This window comes from Phaenicophaeus curvirostris, chromosome 1 (assembly GCF_032191515.1).
Source record: "Phaenicophaeus curvirostris isolate KB17595 chromosome 1, BPBGC_Pcur_1.0, whole genome shotgun sequence".
NCBI lineage: Eukaryota > Metazoa > Chordata > Aves > Cuculiformes > Cuculidae > Phaenicophaeus > Phaenicophaeus curvirostris.
This window is the reverse complement of record NC_091392.1, coordinates 112,490,635-112,518,257: the sequence shown is the minus strand read 5'-3', so window position 1 is coordinate 112,518,257 and position 27,623 is coordinate 112,490,635. Positions and strand designations below refer to the sequence as shown.

Sequence of the window (27,623 nt, the reverse complement as noted above, 5' to 3'; positions counted from 1 at the left end):
TTGTCACCGAGGATAAAGCTCAAGCAAGTACAGAGAAAAATGGATATGGTCAAAGTTAATTTGCTTGTAAAGGGCAAAGAATAAAAGCTAAGTCTTCAGTCCAGGGTTTTCCTTTACAAAGCTGCCCTCCCCCTACAGCCAAGCTGCCCGCCAAGGCCTGGAATCCAGTCTGTCTCAGGGAGAATGTAAAAGATGCAGAAAGCATCCAGCTCTGGCAGGGCTTTGGCCTGCACAAATTCATTGCTTTTGCCAAGACAAAGCAAGCGTTTCACGAGTCAGAAGAAATTGTACTTCAATTACCTCAGACCCTGGAAGAAGTAAGACTACTAGGGGTGAAACTGCTACCTGTGCAGTTAATAAGTACAACATTATTGATAAAAGCAGTTTGATTGCTGCCAGAAAGGCCAACATCACAAGACCGAGTGCTCTAACTCCCATACCCTGTTCCATCACAGACAGCTTGAGGAAGACTCGGGTATTTTGCCATGTATGACTGATGACAAATGGAATTTAAGCACCTATCTCTATGTCTACAAATGCATAATAAAAAGAAATATCATTGTGAACTGAATGCTGGATGGCTTTGCTTCAATTACCACTCTGGAAGAAGAATACATGGATTAATAGACTATCCCCACACTCAATCTCAGAGGGATGCGAGGAACACAATTAGAGAAAGAGTTTGATACTATGGTGATCATCTGGATACCCATGAGAGCAAAATAACTGGCACCCTCTTCTCTTTTAACATTTTATTTGTTAATCTTGGAACATGTAGTCATGCGTGCTGTGCTGTGCAATTCAAATAACATACAATGGGAAGTTACTACACAGTTACAACAGACCAAAACCAAACTATGCTTGGCAATGAAGCTGGTGAAGGAGCTGGAGCACAAGCCTTATGAGAGGCATCTGAGGGAACTGGGGTAGTTTAGCCTGGAGAAAAGGAGGCTGAGGGGACACCTCATCACTGCCTACAGGTGCATGGAAGGAGTGTGCAGGGAGACGGGTGATGGTCTCTTCTCCCAGGTGACAGGCAATAGGACAAGAGGGAATGGCCTCAAGCTGCACCAGGTGAGGTGCAGATTGGAAATTAGAAAAACTTTCTAACTGAAAGGGTTATCAGTGGTTTAGTCACTATCCCTGGAGGTGTTTAAAAGATGGGGAGATGAGAGACTCAGGGATATAGTTTCATAGTGGACAGGTACGGTTGGACTTAGTGATCTCAAAGGTCTTTTCCAACAAGTGATTCTATAATTCTAAGCTATGTGTTTATCATAAAAATTATCCATACATACCAAACATTTTTCAATCTTGCCTTGTCACAGTTCTTCCTGTTTCTCCCAGATCATGAAAAGTACGTGTTCCTTGCTCCACTCACTGGAGTGCAAGAGACAAATACAGATTTCTGTACATAAATGGCACAGCTTGCAAAAGGCAATTGAATTTCTCTCCCCTCCTGAACTACTGAAACACCACTAGCTACACATCAAAAACAAAAATAAAAGGAAAAATTAGACTTAACTGACTCATGCTCTCGAACAGCCTGATACGACCAAGGGCAAGATATAGCATATGCCCCTCACTGGTACAGTACATGTCATACCAAAACATGAGTATTTTTTTAAAGTCTGGATTTAACAGCGATTAGTGGTCCCTCCTCTGGAAAATTGAGCGCTGGCGACTTCTTTTCTACTTTGTTCAAGCAGCATCTTAGCTGGCTTGCTTCTTCTGATTTGTTACTTGCATGCAAGGAATTATTCTGGCAGATACAAGCTTCCACAGAAAACGAGTTTCCTTTAACAGCAGCAACTCTGGACCAAGCCGATCATTCAGCCAACAAAGAAAACGGAGATTTTCCTGCTCCTGCAAGTTAAGCTGAGGATGTCTTGTTCTGCTGATTTCAGGGATGAAGGTAGAAATCTGGTGTTTCCTAGAAACCTCTAATTAAATTTTCATCCCTCGAGATCCAAATGTTTTAATATGAAATTCTGGGAATGTCTGCGTGCTGCTTTCTTTCAAAGAGCAGGGGAAAGCATCTCATGTACGTTCAGTACACACTATTACATCGTATCAACAAATAATCTGTGAAGGGCAGTTTGTTTCATTTTGCTTGCCTTCGACAAGTTCCCTGCCTTTTTGGCTTTTGGATCTTCTGCTTGGCAGCTCAATAAACTCTGGCTCCCACACTGCTGCACGTGTTCATGTGCTCTATGTCCCAGTGAGCTCCCATGGTAGTGGGACTCACAAGGATGATGTCCCTGTAGCCTCTCACCTCCTCCCACAGAACTATGCAGTCATCCTTAAAGCTTTTTCACCCCACAACTTCACACCGCACCAGACTGGGATTCACTTCTGATCTGCCCTGACATGTCTGGTCTCTTCCACCCAGCATTTGCTGGTCACCCTCTAGCAGCAGCATCATTCGTGTTTGTGGCTGCTTTGTGAAGCTCTTGGCGCTCTGCAATGTGATGCAGCCAACAAAAATCGAACCCTCGGAAGATTTTATTCCCCTCCGAAGCAGCCAACCATTTTTACAGCTTAAGCTTCCTCTTTGATTTGTAACACGGTGTCTCCTTTACAGATGTAAAAAACAGAACAAAGAAATTTAAAATCTGAAATGACGGCTTCCAGCGCCAGTTTTGCAAAAGGAGTGTAACTAAAGCTGCAAGCTGAGGGAAAGGGATCATGGCTCAGAATGGAAACCTGTGACACTGATAGGCCTGCAGTCAAAGCAGATTGAGGGCAAGAAGGAGGAGGGAGGAGGGAAAGATGAGCAGAGCAAGCTACACCACATCAGTTTCTTGAAGGTCCAGGGCCACAAGAGAGGACGCACAGTCTCTCTTCTCTTCTTGAAGACAGAGACTTTGGCTCTCCTGTTTCCAGTAGGTTTTACCATCGGCTCCTAACTGCACTGCTCCACTGGCCACCAGCTGCAGGGCAACAGGAAAAGCCCGACACTCAGCTTCTTTAACTCTTTCCGACAGCATCTCCTCAGTGTCATCTGCCTTCACTGACACCGGCTCCTGGTGGATCACTGCTTTTGGACTGGATTCCTCCTAAAACAGGAATATTGGCAATCTTTGAGAAGGGGCCAGTTAACAGTCTCAGAAAGGATTATGGATGATGCAGATGAGGCAGAGAAACTTTCGTGAGAGATTTCAGCAAGCACAGCCATAAATGTGTGCAGGAGGCTGAAAGTACATCCAGAAAGGCTTACGACCTCTGTTAGGGGTGCCTACATTACATTTGAGGGTACAGGAGGAAGAGAGACATGGGCTGGAAGATCAGAAGGCAGTCTGTCCAGGGCAGGAGAAACCAAACAGCCCCACACACGATATGAAAGAAGAAGACAGAAGAACACACAAATACCATGTAACCCCAAATCTTCCTGGTTTTACTGGCAACAACCCCAAGATTTCCACACATACCTGTTACCTCCTCTTGCTTCTGCCTTCAGAAAGAAAAGAAAAACACCAATTCCTTTTCATAATTACTCAATGTTAGGCAAGAGGGCACGTACCAGGACAAAATGCACAGTGCAGCCTGTGACTTTGAATCCACTATGCAGGGCTTGCTGATGGGCATTTCCATCCTTGATTGGTGGGAAAAGTGATGGGGAAGCATTCAAAATTTTCCCTGGTCATCAGTGTGACAGCAGAAAAAAAAGAAAAAAAAAGTCAATTTGAACTTAATTCGCTTTAAAAAAATTAAAGTGAGATGTGATCATCAGTTCAAACTAAGAGCATTCAGCACCACTCTGGAGTTTAAATAGTCTCAACTGCAGCCAGAACATAACAAGGCATTTTCAGATTCAGGTTAAAAAGCACAAAATACAGATGGTGTTACGATCTCTAAGGAAAGCAGAGGAAATGCTGCTCAGATCTGAGCAAGTACTGCTCTTCCAGGAACACTGGGGATGGTGTGCAGGCTTTGTTGACAGCCAGACAAGCATGGTTCAGTTAAGGCCAAGGATTTAATTTGCTTTTGCATCTGTGGATGGACAGACAGAACTAAACTGCCTGCTCTGCAGGCATTCCTCCTTCCCAGCAGGAAGGTAGACCAGCTCTGTGACTCCTGATTTTGCTCCTTTGTTACTCATTATGCCAGCACAAGGCATTCCTCTGCCGATGCACAGTTGGAATCTCAGCACAGTCCCACTAGCTGGAACAAATAAAAGCATAAAGCAGCCCCACTGGTTTACATGCAGCCCTCAGTGTCAGCAAGGCTGTGAGAGATTTAACCAAAAGACAAAGCACTATGACTGTGTAATTCTGGCGAGACCAAGCATCCCTATTCTAATTTCTCTTCTATAGTCACAATTTCTTACCTTTCCATTTCCTGAGAAAAGGACTGGACAAAACTCTCATAAATCCTGAAAGACATATTAGTTCAACAGCAAACTCTTCAAGAACTCGGTCAATTGTGCTGTCAAATTCAGAGCGACTCCCATATAACTTATGATCAATCACCTAAAACATTGAAACGGATGAGAAGTCATATTAAGGAAACAATAACTTTGTGTTCATGAGAGCAGCTACCTGGGCAACAAAGAGAAAGAAAAACGGATTCATTCCAGGACATTTGAGGATTTAAAAGTTTGTATATTATCCACAACATCTGTGATTTTTTTACATTCATACAAACATCTCTGGGAACACCCCAGTCACTTGCTAGTTAACCCTGTTTCATACAGGGTACTTTCTAGGATGTGTAGACAATCTGTACATAGAGAAGCCACCTGTGAAAAGAGAAACGTGTGGGTAACATGGTGTAGAGGGAAATAAGTGGGAAGATAGAAGATACTGAAGATACCTCTTACTCCATAATGTCCAGCCAATGACTAATGTAAAAATAGTAATGAGTCATTGACAATGTCACCACCAGTTGCTTACCGAAAATCATGAACTTATCTAAAAAGAGAACAAACTGGCCAGATATTCTGTGTAAGGGGAGGAGTCAAGTCTTGTTCTACTCCTACCTTACCTTTCAGCTATAACTCCCAAGATAAGTGTTGATTCCTGACTCTGTCCATGAAGACATCCAAAAAAAGGGGCTAACAAAGCTACCATGCTCTTGCCTATGAAAATGTGATTAATTTTGACATAACTTTTTCTCAGAGAGATGAGTCTTTACAGTCCCAGAAAAAAAGTAACATGAATCCAACTCAGCTGTTGAGGAAGCTTGCTGAAAAGTTTTCAATGTATGGAGGCCCTCTAACTATATATTCCCATCTGTGTGTAGCTGTACAAATACATTAACCACTAAAAATCATTAAATGTTAGAAGGAAGAATTCCTGATGGGCTGCATTTGAAATCCCAAGTTGCTGAATGTTTTCAAAAGCCACAATCCATACTTTGACAAATACCAGGACATGATGTTACTCTTTTTTTTTCTGTTTTAGGAAACAAACCAACAAAAGTTGCCATAACACAGTGCTATTCTACTGACCACAGGCAGGAGAAGACATTCATATGGTGCTGCTGAAAGTGATGGAGCACATTATGAAACAAAGGTCTTTCTAAAGAGGGATGAGCCATGGAGATAACATGCTTACGTTGGTGCTAGATTGTGTCCAAAGAAGAGAAATGAAGCTGGTGAAGAGTCTGGAGCACAAGTCTTATGAGAGGTGGCTGAGGGCACTGGGGCTGTTCAGCCTGGAGAAAAGGAGGTTGAGGGGAGACCTCATCACTGCCTACAGCTGCTTGAAAAGCTGTTGTAGTGAGGTGGGTGTTGGTCTTCTCTCCCAAGTAACAAGTGATAGGACAAGAAGGAATGGCCTCAAGTTGCACCAGAGGAGGTTTAAACTGAATATTAGGAAAAAATGTTCACTGAAAGCATTGTCAAGCACTGGCACAGGCTGCCCAGGGAAGAGGGTGAGTCACCATCCCTGGAGGTATTTGAAAGATGCAAAGATACAGCACTTGGGATTGTGGTTCAGTGGTGGACATGGAGTGTTAGGTTTTATGATTGGGCTTGATGATTTTAATGGTCTTTTCCAACCTAAATGATTCTATGATTCTATGTGTTTCGCAGAGCCTGAACTGATTTAAGTTAAAGCTTGAAGCTGCATTGGCTACAGTCTCAGACTCAAATCATCAAAGGACTTGCAATCTGAAGTCCCTTCCCAACTCTGGACTGTAGCACTCACTGATGAGGTGGGAAAGACACAGACTCCAGTGAGCACTGTCCATGCAGTTTTCAGCTTTGCCTCTACTGATGACTGTGGCAGCTTTGTGCTACATCCACTTAAAAGTTTTAAAGAAAAGTGAGACATGAATACCTACCAAGCATTTAATAAAATACCAGCAGACTCAGTAGCTGTGAGGTGGTGACAAAAAGGAAAAGAAAAGGGTGTCTTTACCCTGGTGGGGATGCCAGCACGGGCTGCATTTCGTAGTTCTTCCACACCAGACTTGTTGGAGATGACAAGGACAACTTGAACACAACTGCCTGGCTCTTTTGCGTAACCGATGAGCGCAGCAAGGTTTGTGCCTCAAATAAAGAGAGCAAACATGAAACTGAGAACTGTCTTTCAATTCTGTTTATCTAACAAAAATGTTGTTTTCAATAACTGCACAAATAGAAGAGGACTAAGGAATTTTTGCACTAGTAAAACTCATTTGCTAAACAGCACAATACAACATCTTGACTTCTAGTCAGCCTTGCTTTTAGAAGGCTCCATAGACTTTCCTGCAAAAAAGGTAAGGTGGATGCACTTGTATCAGGGCTGAATTCAGCCTCTCCTTTGTAAGGACTTTTCTCTGTGTGATGATAAATGAAAGCTCACCTGTTCCAGAGATGAGAACAGCTACTTTAACTTTGTTTTTTCTGGGTTGGTGTTGACTCTCGACAACAGCGTTATTCAGCAGATGCTGGGGGCTACTCAGCTGCAGAGCTTCAAGGAGATTCTCGACTTTGATGTGAGAACCTCCTCCAAATAGTAAGGAAAAAGTTAGAAGTAAAATACCTTAGACTTTACTTTCCCATCTAAGTTTTCTTTGTATAGTTTACTAGTAATAAGTTTCAATTGCAAGAAAAACCTATCAGCCATTTATTTATCCTATCACTAACAGAACTATAAAGACATACATTACTTTAACACAACCAACTCACACTAGTTGTGCTGATCCCTTTTGTGTTACTCACTCACAGAATTGTCTCCAAAAGCCTAAGCATAGCACAGGTTTTCAAGGATTATCCCAGTCTTTTATGCTTGTCTTCCTCTTTCTTGCATGTTACAAAAGAACCTAAAGATGATGATGACAGAGCTGAAGTTGCATTTTGGCTGCCCAAACCAAGCTGTTTGGTTTCCAGAGGGATTCCAGGCCATGTCTTGCTGTATGTCAAGCAATGGACATACCAGAATGAGGACTTGCCATCCCATATGAGTGTACACAGTTGTGGCCTATCCTCAATCTATACACAGGATCCATGTGAGTAGGGAAGGGGTTGGAAAGGATGTGGGTTGATTATCATGATTGTGCTAAAATATAATCAACTAAATAATGTTTGAGCCCTTACAAACAGTCGTCAGAGGAATTTACTCATGTCCCAAGCAGGTACTTGGGTAAAACACTATTCAAGTTATGTCACTCTGAAAAAAACATTCACTTCTCACTCTGTTTAATAATGAAATCTAGATGGAAGGTGTTAAGTACCCTCCAGCCTAGTGAAAGGAAAGCAAATTAACGTGAACTACACAATACTTGCAGTAGGGAGTCTCCTCAGAACCTTCAGAACTGAGGACAACTGGTATAATCCAGGAGATGCTTGCACTTCGCAGAATCACACTCTAAAACAACTTACACTGTATCAAATCAAATAGTGCATTCTTAAATGGAAACCCCTCTGAAGTGAGACAGGTGAATCTGTTACACTTTGAATTAAACCATACTCTTCAATTTTTGTGTCTTCATTTGCCATTATGACACCTGCTAACCTGTGTGACAAGGGGCAGCAACCTTCCCAATCAGCCAAGCTTCCTCATGTCTCTGTATGTCCTTAAGAACATGCTGAGCCAGGTCTTTCTGCACAACCAAGACTGCACCGATCCCACAATTAAATGTCTGAGCCATCTCTTCCTCAGAAAGGTTTCCCTCTCTGTAAAGCCAGCAAAAGATTTCAGGAATCTTCCAACTGAGAGCATCTGAAAATGATTGAAATTTGTATATGATCAGCACAAACGATTGCTACTCTTCTTTTGTTATATACAATGACAGCGTGTCAGAGTTTAGACCCAGCCAATTTTGGCAGCTAAAACCAAGCAGCTGGGATCCCAACTCCCCTCCATTCCCAGGGAAAAGAAAATGGGAGGAAAAAGACTTGTGGGCTGGAAGTTATTACAAGAGCTGATAGAGACCAATTCTCACTATTTTAGGAATGCTCTTTAACCCAAATTCCAGCCAGCTTTATAGGTGCTGTTTCACTAGAGCTTTCTAGCTGTAATTTGGTGAGCCAAGCCTCCTCTAGGCTTTCTAATTAGAACACGTGGGGCATGATGGTGAATTAAGATTTATTCATCCCTCATCAGCCAGAAGAGCAAAGCTACAGATGACTTATGTTTCTTCCTTAAGAGATAAAGCAGCCATGGGACAACATTTCCTAGTTTTATTGGACTACTTAAGCAGAACCTCTTTTTCTGTTGCAAAGAATCGATAAGCACTATAAGAGGGTATAATTAGATGTATTGATGGGCAGACTGTAACAGGGCTGAGTGTTCAACACACACATAAGAAGCATGGATGGGCTTTCACGGTGACCCTACTGAGACAGGCATGGCCTTAGTTTTTCTGTGGAAAGCTTGCCATCTCAATTACATTTTAGAAAACTAACAATCCATGGGCTTATCTTGCCTGTAGTTCCAAGCAAGCTATGCACCACCTTAGTTAGCTGGGTTTATTTCTTCCCTTTCTAATTTCATTCTAGATAAATACAGACAAACATACACCTCCCTCTCTCCCCCTCCCCAAAATATTTCTGGACTCGCATGAATATGGTTTTCTTTAATATTTTGAACTTTCAAATACTTTGCCCAATTTTGGCTTCAACAGAAAAAGTTCCACCTTACTTACAGATGTCAAATGCTAATTTCTTGTGGGGAAGCTACCACCTACTATAAAATTTATTCAGTATGTGCGCATGTGTGTGTGTATACACACTGTGGAGCAAATCAGGCAAATTATTTCTCTCTACAAGCTTCACTGTTTGGTCAAAATGTTTAGTATGGAGGAGTGTCTTGAACAGCATACAATCTTCTCAACCACCTTTTGTCCTAGAGATAAGCTGCCTTCAAACTTTCCTTAAATTTCCCTTCTCCAATGAGAAAGTGGTGCTCATCAGCTGATGCTTACTTGAAATAGGAATGCTTTTGGCAGGCTCTTTGGAAAGGCACTGACTTCAGGTTATTCAGTCTCCAACTATGTAGACACACACATTCCTGAATATCTCTGTAACTGAAGCTGAAAAGTCAAGTCCACACTGTCCATAAATTTTGCCAAATGGTAACAGACACCTTCGATATTTACCTAGGACAGCACTGACATGTTCTGGCAGGATTCTGGAGACACCTTCCACCAACCCCTCCTCAGCAATGAAGGCAAAAGCTTTCACGTGCCCTGAGCGAAGAATGGGCAGCAAAGATGGACTGTACATTTTTGATGGGCTCAGCAATATATCTCCTGCAAAAAGAAGTATCAATTCCATCATTTTTTTTAAAAGGCCATTAAGTATTTAGTGGGAATGCTTCTCTGAACATGTTTCTAATCTTTGTGGCAGACAGCCTTGGGAAGCAATAAAAAATGTTGACCCATTCTTCCAAAACTGTGGAAGCAGGCCCACAGACCTACCCCAAAGACTGACTAACCCTAAACCATCCTGAAGTAAACAACCCTTGGCAGCACCTACATATGAAAATGTCTGAACACAATTAATTCATTTGCAGGTTTGCTTTTGAAAAGAAACATACTGTACCCAGAGTCTTTTCACCACAACTGCCTGGTGCTGGTGAGGAGTAGTGTAAGGAGGACATTAAGAGAATCTTCCTTATGATGCTAAAGCCAGGGCCATGAATCCCAGAAGAGGCCAGTCCAATAAGCACATCCTCCTCATCAGCTCTCTGCAGCTGCAGAAGCATCTGCCTTCGCTCCACTGCGCCAACCACAAAGCCAGCCAGGTCATATTCGCCAGAAGAATATGTGCCAGTCACCTCAGCCATCTCCCCACCTAAGTGGGGAGAGAAAGCAGTCAGCACCAGCTGTAAACATTTTTGATTGTTAACTTTAAGTTTATAGCATCTCCTAAAATAAGCAATGTACCCAGGATAGTCGCAGAGACACGCAGCCTAAGCAGCGCATTCAATCCTTCTTGGTTTCTCACCTCAAAACAAATGAATGAATAGTTGAAAAATCATTCCTCTAGTGCTGAGTCATTTTGGAGATAAGTAGATTTTAAGCCCAAATGCTAGACTGTTTTTTACACCAAACAGAAACCAACTGTTCTAATGCCACATTCTGCCTACCAACTTTGGTTCACTAGTAATTGTTTCAACATCAGAACCTTCAAATCTCAAAGGAGAGGAGTGTTCATACCCAGGAAAGTGCATCCTGCATTTCTGCAAGCTTCAGCTATTCCTTCTTTGATTGTTTCAGTCACTTCAACATCAAGTTTGCCACAGGCAAAATAGTTGAGAAAGAAGAGAGGCTCTGCTCCTTGAGCTAGGATGGCATTGACACACATGGCAACCAGGTCCTGACCTATGGTGTCGTGTTTCTTACATACTTGTGCAATCTGAAAAAAATGGTGAGATACAGCACTGATGACAAGAAATACGCAACCCCAGATATTAATCAGCCCAATAAGCAGATATCTTCCTTTCTCTGAAAAGAATCACAATAGAACATACACACAGAAGATAGCCTGGTGCATCATATACCTTAAATCAAGAGAAAACAGCTCATTTTCCTGTGGAGAAAAGAAAAATCTGGTTTGTTTTTTTGAAACATTAATTCAAATTCTAGCTCCTGCTACCCAGAAATTGTAATTTTTGATTGTTTGCTTGTTTGCTTTTGGGAATATTATGACAAATCCAGAATAAAAGGTGTCTAAAAGCAATTACAAATTCCCAGGATATTCAGCCTACAGAACATCCTAGCAATTTCAAAAAATGAGATCGGGTTGCTCAAACATCACTATGTGTTCTGCTTTAAGTTTGCCTACTAACTTCACTGGGCTAGGCAGCAAAACTGAAAGAATTTCTTGAGTACTTTTCTTCTTCCCCAAGTCCACAGGAAATGAGATTCTTCAATTCCACCCTCCCCAAGGAGTCTTTTTATCTCAGCTATCTCTTGTCACGGACAACAATGTGGGCCTGGTCTGTAGGCTCCCTTGGAAAACAGATCTTTCACAAAGCAATACTACTTCTTTCACGAAGGCGGCTATTTGCTTTTAAAAAAAGTTATCACGGTGTTTGCATCCTGCAAACAATGAAATCTGATTCAGTCATTGTGGCTTCTATAAAGCGGTGACACTATGTTATCACAAGCAGAGGTTTCTACACTGTCAGGGATACACCAGAGCAGTTCCATTTGTGCCAACTGCTGATGTAGGTGTGCAGCCCCAGCTCACAGAATTTAATTCATTTCTGTCGGCTACAACTTCAGGGTCTGAAATAGGACCAAGGCAGCATATGTATGGATGAATTTTCAATGAAACTGCATTTTACTGACACAGCTCTATCAGCATAGTTATACCAGCACAGAAAATGCAAGTACAGAAAGATGGGAGAGGGAAAAAGGCAGATAAATGCTATTGCTGGCTTTGAGATGGTGACAGATCAGCACCTACTCAAAGTTCGAGTTTGGATTATAAGCCTGATTTCTTTCACTGGCTAGTGGATTTAGAAGTGCTATGGAAACCAGTCGTTCCATGTCTTTTGTTGCATCACAACGTCTTCCTTTCACTGTTCTACTAAAAATTCGTACGGGCATTGGCCGACTTTTTTTGGCCAAGGAAGAGTCTTGGGAACAATCTGTGTAAACACAGTTGGGAATGTCTCTCTGCCAAGCAGTTGGAACAAAGTGTTACAAGAGCCAGCACCAATCACTTTTTCATGCTCAGAAGCGTCTGAGGATGTGTGACTGCAAAAGACCCTCTGGATTATTTTGTTTGGTCTCCTGCTGTTGCAGGAAGCCCCACCATATCATATTACTAATGGTATAAACACCAACTCAAAACAAGTTAAGTTGCTGTGGTTGACCAGTGAAAGGCAGTCTCAGACCTCCAACTACTCTGGATGGCTGAAAGCCTCCTTCTGGCTCAATTTATCCTATGTGTTCTTGTGTAATTAGCATTATTTATCTTTTGGCTTCTCTTCCTCTCTGATGTTTATTTCCTCCATCCTTTTCCTTAGTGCCCTGACAAGGTAATCGTGCTACCTTTCTGCATACAATTTATTAAGCTGACAGTTATCAACACTCCCTCTGTACTTCTCAAAGCCAACAGACCCTTTATTTTATAGCAGAAATTCTAGTTATTAGTTCCTCAAGCGCTCAACTAAATATTTTGATTTATTATCATTTCATCACAAAATAGGCAGAGCCTTCTCATTCTCAATAACATATGCACAGGCCTTGCTCAAACGATCATCTACAAAGTTCAAATGACCATTGCAGTGGACTTGAGATGTATTTATAATGCTCAGAAGGGTGCAGATGATGCAATTGGCTGTGGCATTTAAAACAGCCTTGGGGCATAACATCAGCTTTGCTACCGTCAAGTTGCAAGTTACCTGCAGTTTAGGTCCAAGGCCTTTAGCTTGAGATACCAAGATAGGATCATCATATCCAGATGCTTTCAAGTCAAAGAAACCAGCAAAGCCTCCTACTTCTGAATGACTGCCTGCCAAGTACAAATATGTCAAGGATCATTTTTAAGGGAAATAAGAAGACCCAAAACACTCATCAAGGCAAGTACTACAAATTATGTGTCCACTGACAGAAACAGCTTTGTGAAGCATGAAACCCCAAAGTCACATTTCACGGTGTTGTAAATAGATCTTTATTATTCTGTACTTGTGACCTATGATTTGTGTATAGCAAAGGTTAAGCATTTTACCAAACTGTTAACAGCTCGCCTTTTTTCTTTATATAGCTAATCTTTCCTAAGGGGAGAGAAATCAATAAGAAATTTTCTTTGGTAGGTAATTGTTAAGAGTAAATACTATAGTCTGATGAACAAATAAGAAGTTCAGTGCTTGTCAGCCTGATGCCGTATACACAGCTCATAGGATCACTTCTGTCCAGTGACATACAAAAGCATTTCACTAATCCAAGAGTTATTCTGTTCACCAGACTGACCTTGAAAAAGTGCAACCATCCCCATGTTGAGCCAACTATTTTTTAATTAAGCAAAAGAGGAGTGATGAGAAAGAAAGCTGAATTTCAATGCCAAGAATGCTTAGCTCCTGGGGAAAACAAAAAAACCCAAACTTCTGTACCATACAATACACTGAGGAAATTCATAGATTATTCCCAGTCTTACCTGATCTGGTACCACTTAAAAGTGATGTTTCCAGCTGATGAAACAAAACATCATTGATTACAGCTTCCACATGTCTCTCTTTGTATATTAGACCCCTGCAGAGATTAAGGACATGCTAGCAGCAGTAGTGACATTTTCTGCCCAGACCATCATTCATCACACAAACGGGAACAACAGATATAAAACTTCGGACTAGCATCTATTTCTGCTAGTGCCTTTGCTTACATACAGAGACTGTTTGAGAAGCTGTATACCCCGATGGCCAATGTCCTTCCTGTAAGTGGCACCCTTGAAACGTATGGCTGCTACACCCTTGTTGGCTTCTCCCAGTGCTTTTATAAGGTCCTCCTTAACAGCAGTAATGGAGAGGACTCTGCCACCACTTGTCACAACTCTGCCATCCTTCAGCGTTGTGCCAGCATGGAACACCTGCAGCCCTAACTCTTTGGCTTGCAGCAGCCCTGCAAAAGCAAAAGGAATTCTCAGAGCATTTAAATCACATGCTATGTTGGCAAAGCAGTGAAGATTGAAGTCCTTTCTTCAGTCAAGGCAGAATAACAATAAAGCTTCTCACCTGACCTTTCTTCTGAGAAAAACCATTAGCAGTGAAGGGTATCCCCCTCCACTGGTCCTAAGACTCCCTTATGAGACATCCAGTAAGGACACATATCACACAGGAACAGAAATAAAGGATCCAGGAGTCACAACAGGACGTATAACCACCCTATGCCAAGGCAAAGCTGTGCTGTATATTGTAATTGTGAATAATTTGTGCAGGGCTTTGTTATTTTCATTTGCCTCCATGTATTTTCTTGCCAGAGGGAAGCAAAATTGTTCAGGGGTTTTTTAGATTCATATTTTTGAGGAGAGGTTAAGGGAAGAGGAAGAGCTACTGCCATCACCTGGAAAAAGTGAAACAAAACATATCTTTCTCCTGCTATCAGCAAGGTAGATCTTATAAACAAGAAAAAAAAGGACCTTTATACTTGCTGAAGGTACAATGTGATACACAGCCACAGCACTGCCCTGACAAGGTCAAAGCTGAGTCCCAGCCCTTGCTGTAATGGAAACTTAACTCCTTCCCATCACAGTATAAGGAATACTCAAGAATAAAATGTTTGTTAAGATATTAAAGTGTAGGAATCAATATGGAAAATAGGAAAAAAAACCCCAAAACCACACAACTCCTGGGGTTGGAGTAAAATAATAAAAATATGGTTTGAATTTCACTGTCGTGACTCTTTTTTGTGTGATTAACAAGCAGCAGTGTCATATCATCTCACTTCTAAAGTTACCAACTTGAAACAACTTAAGTTCCTGAGTCTGACTAGAAAAAGTAGCTCCCTAGCAGAAGGATTCATTCAGTTATGTGACTGGGATTTGTACGGTTACAGAAGTGCAGAGTTTCCCAAAATATCACTGACAAAACAAAATAAATGCAGCAAATAAACTGGAAGAGGAGAAATCCCTGCAGAAATCTTGACAAAGGAAAAAGCAATATAACATAACTTTCCCCCTGGGTAATGTAGAGTAACTAGAGTTCTGACAAAAATAAGATGGCCTTAATGCAAGATCAGTTGTCTCGGTTGCTTTACACAAAGTACAGCAGACTGGGAAGGCAGTAGCTGAGGGGGAAGGAAATAGTCCTGTAATAGTTCTCTCTATTTCCAAGCATTTAAAAAAAAAATCTTAATTAGATACTAAACCACAAGAATTTTAACACAGAAAATAAATACTGATCTAATGACCCACGTGCCCACCTTCCACAAAACCGTTTGAAGAAGAGATCACTACTAGCACTGTACAGCAATGATCCTGGGTGGCTGGCACAAGATGGGGAGCCAAGCTGATGGTGGAGTCATGCATCACTCCTATTTTAAGGGCCACAGGTCGTCAAGTCTCACCCTTATCACCTGGTCAGGCATTAGCTAAGATAACGTGACTCCCAGCAAGGAACCAAAACAGCAATAAGAAGTCATGTGCTGACAACACTGTGGTCCATGCTTTCAGTACATTTTGTGGAAATACTCCATATGGATATACCAGAGCTGTCCCAAGTGGGCATAATGCCCCACCACCTTCTTATCTCAGCAACCAGCTACAGACAGAGTTGTAATTTTGATGTGATTTTAATCATTTAGCCCCTGTGCTACTTTGACAGGCATGCATTCCAGTTGAAGGATCTTACTGAACAGCTATCCCTTCCGCAACAAGAAGGAGCAACTGATGAAGTCAGACTCTGATAGAGTGTGAGTGGTGGGACGGAGAAGAGCTGTTCAGCCCTCTGGAAGAAGAGGTAAATGCAAACCTACCGAAGCACAACAGTGCAATTAAGTAGTAAAGAAGCCTACTGCAGATACCTGTTACCTCCATGCCTTTGTCATAGTCTCCTGGGTATCCTGGACTTGCCATGACCACACACACAGCTGTACTATTTTCTGACCAGGCTGGCATGAAGCTGCAGAGTTTGCCATCAATTGTTGCTTGAATCACTTTGTAAAAATCATTTTTCAGCAGTGGAAGAATTACCTGCAGAAGATTTTTGTAGTGGTATAAGTAAATTCTTATTTTGCTGCCTTCTTGAAGTTAAGCTTATGGAAAATTTGATTAATGAGTAAAACCAGTATATGCCAAACTGAAAATAATCTATTGCCCTACGCCAGTAGGTTTGGAATCTAGAGATGAACATAAATTTGCAGCATCTCTTTGTAACAGAAAGAAATTTACAACATGAGATGTGAGACTATGTAGAAGGAACATGAATTTAGGCCCCTCACAGTATACTACTCTCCAGAAAAAAAACAATAAAAAAAATTGGAGTAACGGCTACTTAACTTATTTTTTTTAATTAACAACTCACAGAAGCTGTCTTGCTAAAATTTTAAGTTACCTCATATATTATCTAAACAGTCTCATTCAGATCCGCATGTTCAGGGGAAAGAAGACATGAATTCAGTTATATCACACCCAATTACCTAAAGGTAACAGTCAGAGGTAAAAGAATGAAGTGTGTTTGAGTTTCCAGTGTCTTTCACTCACCTGGCACTGAGGGTCACCAAACTGACACTTAAAATTTAAAATTTTCACACCATCTTTGGTGAGCATTAAACTTGTTTGCAACACACCTGGGCAGAAAGAACACAGTCAAGCAAATTAATTTAAATGTTTATTTTTCAAGAACTCTTTTAAATGCAACACAATATTTTGGAATGTGGGATGCATTGCTGCAAATCATAAGTAGTTAGGAGCAAGGAACCTGCAAGCACTTATACGCAAGACAACAGTTCCACAATAACCAACAAAGTGGCACACAGCAACCTTAGGAACACTGCATCACATTTTAGACTGGATACAATGGAAAGTTACCCCTCTGCATCAGAAAGTTGAGTTCTGCCTTCTGCTACAGCTCTCTAAACGCAGGCATTCAGAGATCAGAAGGAGGTGACAGGATGAAAAAACCCAGTTCCCATAAGACCCCAACACCCACTACTTTCTTACTGTGGATTTGGTCATCTTAGAAATATTTCCAGATAGCAGAGAACACATCGCAGACTAGAACCCAACTCTTTACCTATATTTAATCTCGACAGTGTTCAGTACCAAGAGCAGCCATTGGCTTTAAGTGACAGCGGTGAGCATTGCCTTCCTTCTTCAAAACAGCCTTAAGACATAAATCTTAAGATAACTTACATTGCTGCATATAGAAGTGAACAGCACAAGTGAGGTATATATTATATATTATTAAGTATATATTATACTCTGAACTACAAAGAGTCTGGTAACAACTGTTTTAAATAAAAATACTCAATAAAAATGCAGAATGTTTTATGGAGAAAGGACCAAAGTTTTCCTCTCCAAAGGAAGAGCTACAAGCCACACCACTGAGGCTTAATACTGCATGAAAAATGAACTCTATATTCTGTAAAACAATTATTATTTGGAATTCAAAAGCAATCTCTAACAATGAAACTTGATGTGACAATGAATCTTGATATGACTTTGCCTGGTTTTTCAGTTGAATGCTTACTTACCTACATATGCTGTTCCTTCTTGTCTCATACTATCAACAACATGTTGAAGGACAGCATCATTGATTTTCTCTAGAAGGACTTCTGGAACCTGATGATCAACATCAAACCAATTGAGACAGTGATGACATTTACTGGACTAGCTCATAGGACCTGGAAGGACTGGGGTGAGTAAATGCCTCAGCTATGTTTTCTGCTCGATGACCCCCAACCAGTGCACTCCTGGTGCTTCTGGCTGAAGGATGGATACACTGATCTTCTGTCCCCCAAGATGTTTTGTTGGTTCTTACTTTAGAAGGCGAATTTTAAGGAGGTTTGAGATACTGGCAACCTGGGCTGTACACAGTAAAATTGTTCCCATACTTAATGTACTTGAGCAGCAAATATAGAACACTGCAGTTAGCTTTAAGAATCAACAACAAGAAACCCAAGGTTATATTCAAGACACAAAGACTCCAGGTACACAAGGAATTTTGTAGTGACGCTTATGCAGACAAACAACAAATTTAGGAATTATGGAAGAAATAAATGAGAGACCATTCCTCAGAACATTGGCTTATTCAATCCTAAAGAACAATTATGGAAGTTTGAGCCCTGTAGTGCACCTACACAAGTAAAGCACCAATTAATTTCAGAAAAAGTCTGGCCTATGTGATAAAAAAAAGATTGGGCACTAAAGGAGCGATAGTAACCACAAACATGATCAGCTTTATTGCAGGCTGAGGAAGACTGTGATACCTGAGGAACCGGGCAATAGGCTCCCATCCCTCCAGTGTTTGGACCCTGATCACCATCCAATAATCGTTTGTGGGCCTGGGCTGGGGGCATTGAGGCAACAGTGACACCATCCGTGAAGCACAAGCACTGTTAAGAGACACACACAACACAGAAACAGTGACAACGTCCTGTCCTAAGGGAAGTTAACACTGCTAGTCACAGGCTGAGGCTCAGCTGTGACAGGAAGTGAGGAATCGAAGACAGAAAGCAACAGGATCCATTCATTCTGCAGCAAGCCCACTGACCTGAAGATCAATTGAGCTTTCTACCTCATTTTGAAATAATCAAGAGAAATGGTAGCCCTCATAACAATTCCTTTGTGATTAATTAGATCTTGACCTGTCAGTCATGTGGACACATGCTTACCTTTAGGCATGGGAAAAGTCTTCCTTGACTTGACAGAACTACCCATATGCTTGAAGCTAAATGTGTGTGTTTGCAGATCTGGAGCCTGAATGAGCATTAGGTATTCTCAGTGCAGGATAAATCTCGCACAAAGAACTTGTTTTCCATTTTTATGTTGCATATAATATGCAGGATAATGTTTTACCCTGCTCAGAATTATTGATATAACAAGAATTGCCAAGACAAAGTCCATACAAACACGTTTTAGGTCACATTAGGAAAAAAGGATCATTTTCCACCTAAAAGATCACCATAACTGCAATTTTATGACTAATATATAAGAAAATTCTACTGACAACATACATTGATACAAAAAAATAAAAACCAAGTAAAATAAAAATCTTATTTGAAACAATACACTTGTGTGTTTATGCATAACGCGTAACGCCAAAGAATAAAAACACATGTAGCCACACCATTGATCACGTACAGAAAGCTCTTCCCCTTGAAGAAGTTCTTCAACGACAACCATCTCTCCAAACATTCTGTCCTATATGAAAAAGAAAATTCGTCAGTTAGCAAACTTAAAACTGCTGGGTAAATCCACTTTTTATTTTCTTTTACAGAAAAAAATAATTTATATGAAAAGTAATTGATTACTTGAATTCTGATACATTGAGCAAAGCTAATTGAATCTTATTTTGGGATAAGGAAGAGACATTGAAATGCACTTAACCAGGCTCTTGGAAGCCAGTAAGAAATGAAAAAGTTGGAGAGGCAGGGCAGTAGGAACTCAGTGCTGGAATGAGAGTTCAGCCACAAAGTCTACAAAGCCCTGCTCGGTGGCCACTCTCTGGGGCACACATGAGGAACTGGAGCATGATACCCACAGAAATTCCTTATCAAATGAGCAAGTTTATCCTGAAAGTACTTGCTTCCTGTGACCAAAATTACAAACTCGCAGGCTACAGAACATGAAGAATTAGATTACTGCTGATTAATTAAAGATTTATCCACCTGCATAATCTCTTGGACAGCTCTGCAGGCTTCCTCTTTGCTGGTTGCAATAGTCACTTCTTTTCTAGCAGCAGGGCCCCTTGCCCGTACAACACATGCAGGAAAATCTGTGCTTTAAATGGAAGCAAGAGTGAGATTCAGGTATCCCTAGTGCAATCTGAGAAATTATCATTTTTAAGCTGAATGCCTCCCTTATTCTTCCTTTTTTTTCTCACCAGTTGAAGAATAACACTGCAGGGAAACACATTCCCTGCTAGCCCATAGCATCAGGTGAACAGACTCTTAGAGCCCCAAGCACAGAACTGTGAACCAAAAATCCTTGAATTCTCTTGTTGATTCTGACACCAAGTCATTGTATATCCTTGGACAAGTTACTGAACTTTAAAATCTCAGTTTCTTTCTTTTTTCCCTGAGTTGGGTTACTACTTTATTCCTGTCATAGTTCAGAAAGACAAGCTTGTTGACGATTTATGGTTTTATAACACCAGATTAAAGTACACAGTCCTATAAATACTATGGGAGTTGTGTTTAGGGTTGAAAGGTTAAAGCTGAGTTAGGTTTTCCACATACAGGGTATGCTAGATACAGTGTATTAACTCTGTATCCCCAGAACTGCTCTACTTACTCTTAAACACAAACTAAATCCAGAAGGAAAGTAAAGAACAAACCAGCATAACATTAATGTATTTTAACTTTGTACATTCACCCCTCTCCAGCTTGTGGACAGTCAAATAAAACGTTCCTTTTTCAGAGCCGATTATGCACACTACTAGCCTGTTTTCTGAAACAACATCTCAGTCCTCCTTTCCACAGTACGATTTATATTAGCATAAACCTCAACCTTAGATTTATACAAGCAGTCAAAACAGGCTCACACAAAGCTCCCTTTCTGCACATCTCAGTGTGGTGACCTGAGATAAAGTCTTCCTTTTTGAGCCTTATGCATGCCTCCAGACATACAAGTTGCTGGCCTATTTCTCTACACAGTGGTAATACAGACTAAATATTGTTACAGAGCAAAGTCAGTGAAAAGTTTGGTTTTACTTTAAAAAAACAGAAGTTCCACTAGATTATACCACATGTAGCACGTGACAGCAAAGACAAGAAGTCAGTGAATCTGACATACAGCCACAGGCCAGCGCAGCTGAACACAGCAGCTGCTGTGAGAGTGGACCAAAATAGCCACAGTGGTAAGTTACTCTCCTAGAGGATCCCCAGTGACTTTAGAGGCATTGCCGCTTAAAGCGGTTGCAGAGATATGCAATTACATTTCTCCCTCCATGTAAGAGAGATGCTGCCTAGCCTCGAAGGAATAAGAGTATCCTCCTTAAGTTAAGAATATTTCACCAGTCCCTTCCAAATTGCTCCATAGACAGCATTTTCCTGCTGTCTGTCTGCGCAGAAATCATTCTTGCCCTTACAGAAAGATTTATTGAAGCATTTTTCTCTGATACATTTTTTTCACCCTTTAAATGGCTAACTAGCATCTTGAAGAAGCTAATCAAAGGGAAGAGCTGTGATCTGTGAACAGAAAAATCAACCTGTTTAAGTTCCCCGCACCTTCACCATCCATCTCTAATTACAAGACTAATTTATTCGGTGGCTACTTGAGTAGAACAGCTGAAAAGTTACCTAGTTCTAGGTAACTATCACGGGTGAAGGCCAAATGCATAGATAACTTCACAGAGGAGTTTCCAGTATCAAAATATTTACCTGATAATAAACCTACAAGCTTCCTGAGGATTGGTGAAGGCTTTCCATCTTGCTGTTGGGATCCCATGTCGATCCAAAAAGGCTTTGGCAAAAGTGGTGTTGGATGCCAGCTGGGCTGCTTTTGCAGATGGTCCAAAACACCTAACTCCTGCTGCTCTCAAGTCATCAACAATCCCTAATTATGAAAAAGAGCAGAAGAAACAAGTCATCTCTTTGGAAACTTCAAGTTATTTTGATAAAAGAAAAACCGCCCAACTATTCCAGCAGTCTGTAACACTTTTCCTTGTCTCAGACAGCTAATTCATCCTTATTTTAAGTTTCTGCATATACAGTGACCTGTTTAATCATTTAGTTTTAAGAGGTCTTTAGGTCTTTACATTACTAAGCACTGCCACAGTTACCACCCCATGCCCACCCTTGGGGCTGTTCGGTACTTCTGTTCACTATTTAAGACATGGAGCTCTTACTGCATATTACTAAGCAACAATGTTAAGACTGTTGAAAGAAAATGCTTTATATAAAGGAAATCAGAGCAGAAGACACAAAAATACTCAAAACCATTACTGATTCTTGATCCTGAATGATTTCCCCTGTGGATTTCTAACATAGAAAAAGCAGCACACAGCCATGAAGCCAAATGTTTTAAGTGACTACAATTTACAGTTATAATATAACCTGTATTTTCTTGCTTTTCGGTTTAATTAAGTCAGTGTGTGCCCTATGATCCAAAAGAGGTCATTTTAAAATAGAATTCAAGGTGATGATTTTTACTGTCAAGTTAATTTATTTCAGCCTTACCAGCTGCCAAAAGAGTTTCTTGCCCAACTAACACAAGTCCAATATTATGATCTTTGCAGAACTGGGTAACAATAGTGTGATTGCTCACTAACACAGCTGAAAAAAGAAAAAGAAATTTAATTAAGTCACCACTGTAAAGCCTAAATAAGAGATGGGAGATGCAAATGTCATTGTTCAATCTCCCTAAGAAGCATGATTAAAATAATTAAACAGCCTATGAAGGCCAAAGTAAAACAAAAAATATAATAAACAGAGTCCAGAAGGAACAGTGAACATTTCCAATTTGCACTACTGCTTTTAATACATGCCTGCTAACTTATTAAATATATCTTATTTGCTATATGTAACCAATGTAAGTTTTTAAATCTGCTCTCTCTAATTTAAAGAAAGCTGTAAGTTCATAAGGCAAGTCCATTTCAACATCTGAGCAAAGATTTACTCAATGCCAATGCCCAGTGTAGCTAAATTTAGCTGAGCAGCCTGGGCAGACACCAGAAAAGCTTCTGTCCAGAAGTTAATAACTTTGAGCCTCTATTCTTCTGTTACATTTTGCTGAAATTGGTAAGTGAATTCAAGCATAACAGTGGGAAGAAAGAGATGGAGTATAGAATACACAGTCTCATATAAGCCTCAATATCTTAAGAAGAAAGTCTAAAAATAGGTATAGTATGATGTTTCTCTAGGCAGTTCTAAAATTCAGAAACAAAACATACAGAAAAAATAAAGTGTCTTAAATAATTTGTGGTACCAGTAAAAGAAAAGAATAATAGTTATCTCCTACTGACTCAACACAAATCTCTTGTGTGTGTTTCAACACCCATATTACTGATTGCAGAGCACAATAGTCTATTTTTCCTCCCTTTTTACCTGAATTGGAAATTTTCCCATTGTCAGCTGTTCCTGCATTTCCTGGAGCCACAAACACATGTTTTACATGTGGCGACTGGGCCAACTTCCAGGCCAGCGCATGCTCTCTCCCTCCACTGCCAATCACAAGCACCCGATCAGCCATCAACCTGTGCAAACCCAGAATCATTATGGGTAGTACTACCTATTTATTTCACAAACCGATGCAAAAATACATACATTATATCTCTGACTTATAATTGATAAGTAATAGTAATCCACTTGCTAAGTAGTATCAATCCAATGTGTATTAGAAAGATATCTATAAGACATCTGAACAATGCTGCCAGTAGTGTGACTGGATGGATGCAACATTCACATTTAGTTTCAATACTGACAGCAATGAAATCACCGAGAATTTTTTCCCCTTGTTTCAGCATAGTCAAGATTTCCTTTCTTAAGTTCCCAGGCTGAAACGAGCTTGTCATGACCAGGTCTCACAAAGTCCTTTGCACAACTACAACGGACAGGACAGAAAGTGTCATATAAATGCTCTAGGTAGCTTACCCAATATACATTTCAAATGGAACACTGTGGCCAATCTAAGAAGTTTAATGAGTGTAAACACCTTCAGTAATAAACAGCAAAGACAGCTTTCATAACAGATTTAATACTTTGACAATTGCTAAGAGGGAAACTTCAGCAGAACAGCATGCACAATAAAAGAACAACTGTTAATTTCACGAGCACAGTGACATTTAGAACAGTTGCTCAATAATATTTCAGGCAAATTAGTTTTGATTTATTTCAGATATATTATCATACTCAACATAGGTCACATATGCAAACTTAATTTTTCCCTATGTGCTGGATGTGGACAAATGTCAGAAAGAAAAATCACCCCAGAACATGACCTTTAAGGAGGATGTTAATGGCATAAGCCAGTCCTCACCCAGGAAATAGATAATAAATTAAAGACACCGTAAAACACCAGATTTGCAAATAACTCGTCAGCAGTCTTTTCCCAAGGAATCATAACCACTGGTTTTTAGCTCATTGCATAGCTTCTGAAGGTGAACAGAAGCTAATCGGTGACACACAGGTATAATATTTCAGAAAAGATGCTCACAGAATTGTGATAAATCACTAATCACGTTTCAAGTTCCTGAGACAGTATTGAGATGTCTTAACCTAGTATCAACAAAATAAAATGTAACTTTATATATTTTCAAAATTATTAAATTGTCCAACTCTAATGTAAGTACTTCAAGAAGCCTGTCCCTGGGGATTACAGACTGTTTTGGATTATCTGAAAGACTAATTTTAAGTTTTAGGTATTGTGTTCTAGGCGTATAAACAGAGAGTATACGCTTATACTCTATCAATCTCCAGATTGATTTTCTTGCAAAAGACTCTCCTACTAACTAACCAGCATGTCAGATTTTGTCGTTCCTTTTGTCACTGCTTGACAAATAATTCTCGAGTCACTAGGAAGTTGCTGTGGACTTGAAAGTAAAGACTTCTCTGTCTCTAACAAAGACATGAATGTGCTCTCTACAAAGTTTCATTAGGCGCTACAGTTCAACCGTTATCAATAAAAAGCAAAGTGCTTTTAAAAGCAAAATTATTTTCCCCCCTAAATATAATTTCACAATTCATTTAAGCTTTCTAAGGCAGAATAAATAAAAATTCCTGACCAGGAACGCAGCAAAATCAAGGAGTGCCTCCTACTCTGTGGAAAAAATGCACATTTCCATTCCACACCTTAGTGAGGACACCAGAAACATTTTTTTGCAAAGCAAGTAAAAAATGTGCAGGAAGAAAAGAAAGCTGGTAAGACAGCTGGTTGCAGAGCAAAGGCTGTGGAGAGGGATGCCTTACTTGAATCGTCTTCCCTTACCCTGTCAGTCCGCACAAAAGGCTAAGGAGTCCTCCAGATGGATTCAAGTTCTTCCTTCAGCTCTTGCTTCTGATCCAAACGATTTCTGATGTCCTAAATCCTGCAATAAGGGTGAGAGGATGAGGGTGAAAGGAGCAGACAGATCTGCATGCTGCCCTGTCCCCTTTTATCCTCTTGTCTGAGAGGATCCCCAGCAGAACCTCTTTAATGTCAACCATCCTTCAAAACGGACCACCCCGCAGGCTTCAGCAGCATGAACCATTCTCCTTTCTTCCCATTTTCCCTTAGTTATCAACAAACAACTCCTCCCCACCAATAAGCCCTACAACAATTTGGAGGGGGGGGAGGGGGAAGCTATAATGTGGTATCAAAAAGATGAGATCATTGCTCAGTTCCCACGTTCTGAGCAATTTTATATCCTCTGACAAGAATTTCAAAGAAAACTTGTACAAATAAAACACAGCTTTCATGGTCTATGGCTAAACAAAAACATTCTAGTTAAAACCTGTGCACATAACCCTCATAGACCTATTCTTTGTAATGGAACATATCCTTAGGTGTATATATAATGGTTCTTTTAATATCCAGCACACACTTGAATTGTGTCGTCCCCTAATTACTACCTTTTGAAGTAATTTAACATAAGCAGTGCCAGAGGCACAAGGTGTATAGTGTTATTTTATTCTCCACTGAGTCCTACACCATTCTCTTCAACAGCCTAATCCTTTCATGATAGTATCTGAAGTCATTTTGTTAATGTTTGGCAAGCTTGCAGTGCTACCACTCTTTAATGGAAACAAAATAAACGTATCCCAAAATAACACTGAGCTGTATCTGTGTGACTTGAAGTCAGGCAACAAGAAATTAAACAAGACATTAATAGAAACAGAAGCCACTTCTTTCACACCAATAGAACGTTTTTTAAAGGAAATCTGCCACGTTTGTTTAAAATCTTTATGGAATTCATGGCTTGTTGGATAGAGGCTGTACTTGAACCTTCCAGTTTAAGGAGACATGCCTGCTATGACAGCCTTGAGCATCACAAACTGAGAATCTGCTGACTGCCTTGAATGTGCAGACTCAGAGTTCCACATTTTCTTCCTCCAACTGAATAGCAAACTGAAAGGAAAGAAGCATCCTGTTTCTTACAAGATAAAACAAGGATAAAATTTGTCTCTCTTTTCAACATTTTGGGGATTTTTTTTTTCTTATAGTCAGGAGGCTGTGACAATTTAGGTCAGAAACAGAATTTGTTCAGCCGTCTCTGCTACATGCCTGATCAGAAGAAGATAATTTAAACATGCATTTGTTCCAGCAGGCCAATTTACATTGCTATTATCTGACCAACCTTTTTCTTAGGCAACAAACTGAATATGCAGTAGAGAAAGACAATGCACGTGGAAAATTTAAAAAATACCAAAATAAAAGTTTGATTTTTAAGGAAAGCAAGCCTGGGAAAAGGAAAGGAAAGGAAAGGAAAGGAAAGAAGGAAAGGAAAGGAAAGGAAAGGAAAGAAAGGGAAAGGAAAGGAAAGGAAAGGAAAGGAAGGAAAGGAAAGGAAAGGAAAGGAAAGGAAAGGAAAGGAAGGAAAGGAAAGGAAAGGAAAGGAAAGGAAAGAAAGGAAAGGAAAGGAAAGGAAAGGAAAGGAAAGGAAAGGAAAGGAAAGGAAAGGAAAGGAAAGGAAGGAAAGGAAAGGAAAGGAAAGGAAAAGGAAAGGAAAAGGAAGGAAAAGGAAGGAAAAGGAAAGGAAAAGGAAAGGAAAGGAAAGGAAGGAAAGGAAGAAGGAAAGGAAGAAAGGAAAGGAAGAAGGAAAGGAAAGGAAAGGAAAGAAAGGAAAGGAAGGAAAGGGAAAGGAAAGGAAAGAAGGAAAGAAGGAAAGGAAGAAAGGAAAGGAAAGGAAAGGAAAGAAAGGAAAGGAAAGGAAAGGAAAGAAAGAGGAAAGGAAAGGAAGGAAGGAAAGATAAAAGAAAAGAAAATCGCTATCTAATGAATAGAAGAGAAAATCTCTGAAACAATGTATTTCAATGTTGTTTATTCACCAAGAAGCATACTGGAAGTCCTAACAGGATGAGCTGTCAAGAGTCTAACCACAGAATCTGGAAGTTTCGGTTGGAAGGGACCTTAAAGATCATCCCGTTCCCAACCCCTCTGCCATGGGCAGGACACCTACCACTAGATCAGGCTCCGCCCCAAGGCCCCATCCAACCTGGCCTTGGACACCTCCAGGGATGGAGCAGCCACAGCTTCCCTAGGCAACCTATGCCAGTGCCTCATCGCTCTCATGGTGAAGAAATTTTTCCTTATGTCTAGCCTAAATCAGCCCCTCTCCAGTTTACACAGCCATTGCCCCCTCCTCCTATCACTACAAGCCTTCATAAAAAGTCCCTCCCTAGATTTCTTGTAGCCCCCTTCAGGTACTGGAATCTGTAATGCTGGAATCTGTAAAATGAAGCAGATTGTTCTATGTGGTTTGTTGCTTCCTTTCAGAAATCAACGCTGCCATTTCACTGGCTGTAAATGCAGCATGTTCAACCATGCTCTGCTCTATCAAGTACCATTAATATAATAAAAAAACACTAGGGGTTTTTTTCTCTTTTGGTTTTGTTTTGTTTGTTGTTTGTTTGTTTGTTTGTTTTTAAATAATAGTTGCTAGCGTCTA

The 27,623-nt window shown here is 40.4% G+C and overlaps 1 protein-coding gene across 4 annotated transcripts; it reads right to left on the bottom strand.

Moving 5' to 3' along the window:
* Positions 1-1,204: 1,204 nt before the first annotated feature.
* Positions 1,205-23,240, bottom strand: LOC138728338 (trifunctional purine biosynthetic protein adenosine-3-like). Of its 4 annotated transcripts, none has more exons than XM_069871634.1 (22): positions 23,086-23,240; positions 22,219-22,314; positions 21,421-21,595; positions 19,708-19,819; positions 19,181-19,240; positions 18,307-18,432; positions 17,572-17,659; positions 16,580-16,665; positions 15,901-16,069; positions 13,770-14,001; positions 13,541-13,635; positions 12,789-12,898; positions 10,591-10,789; positions 9,974-10,225; positions 9,529-9,681; positions 7,944-8,150; positions 6,792-6,935; positions 6,366-6,496; positions 4,331-4,472; positions 3,524-3,639; positions 2,791-3,059; positions 1,205-1,482 (listed from the first exon to the last, which is right to left on the bottom strand). In XM_069871634.1, the coding sequence occupies exons 1-22, from the start codon at positions 23,228-23,230 to the stop codon at positions 1,479-1,481; spliced, it is 3,111 nt and encodes a 1,036-aa protein (XP_069727735.1). In that variant the 5' UTR covers positions 23,231-23,240; the 3' UTR covers positions 1,205-1,478. The 4 variants fall into 4 exon arrangements, with proteins under 4 accessions (XP_069727735.1, XP_069727741.1, XP_069727749.1 ...); XM_069871640.1 differs by having other exon boundaries at positions 6,792-6,932; XM_069871648.1 differs by lacking the exon at positions 9,974-10,225.
* Between the last annotated feature and the right edge of the window lie 4,383 nt (positions 23,241-27,623).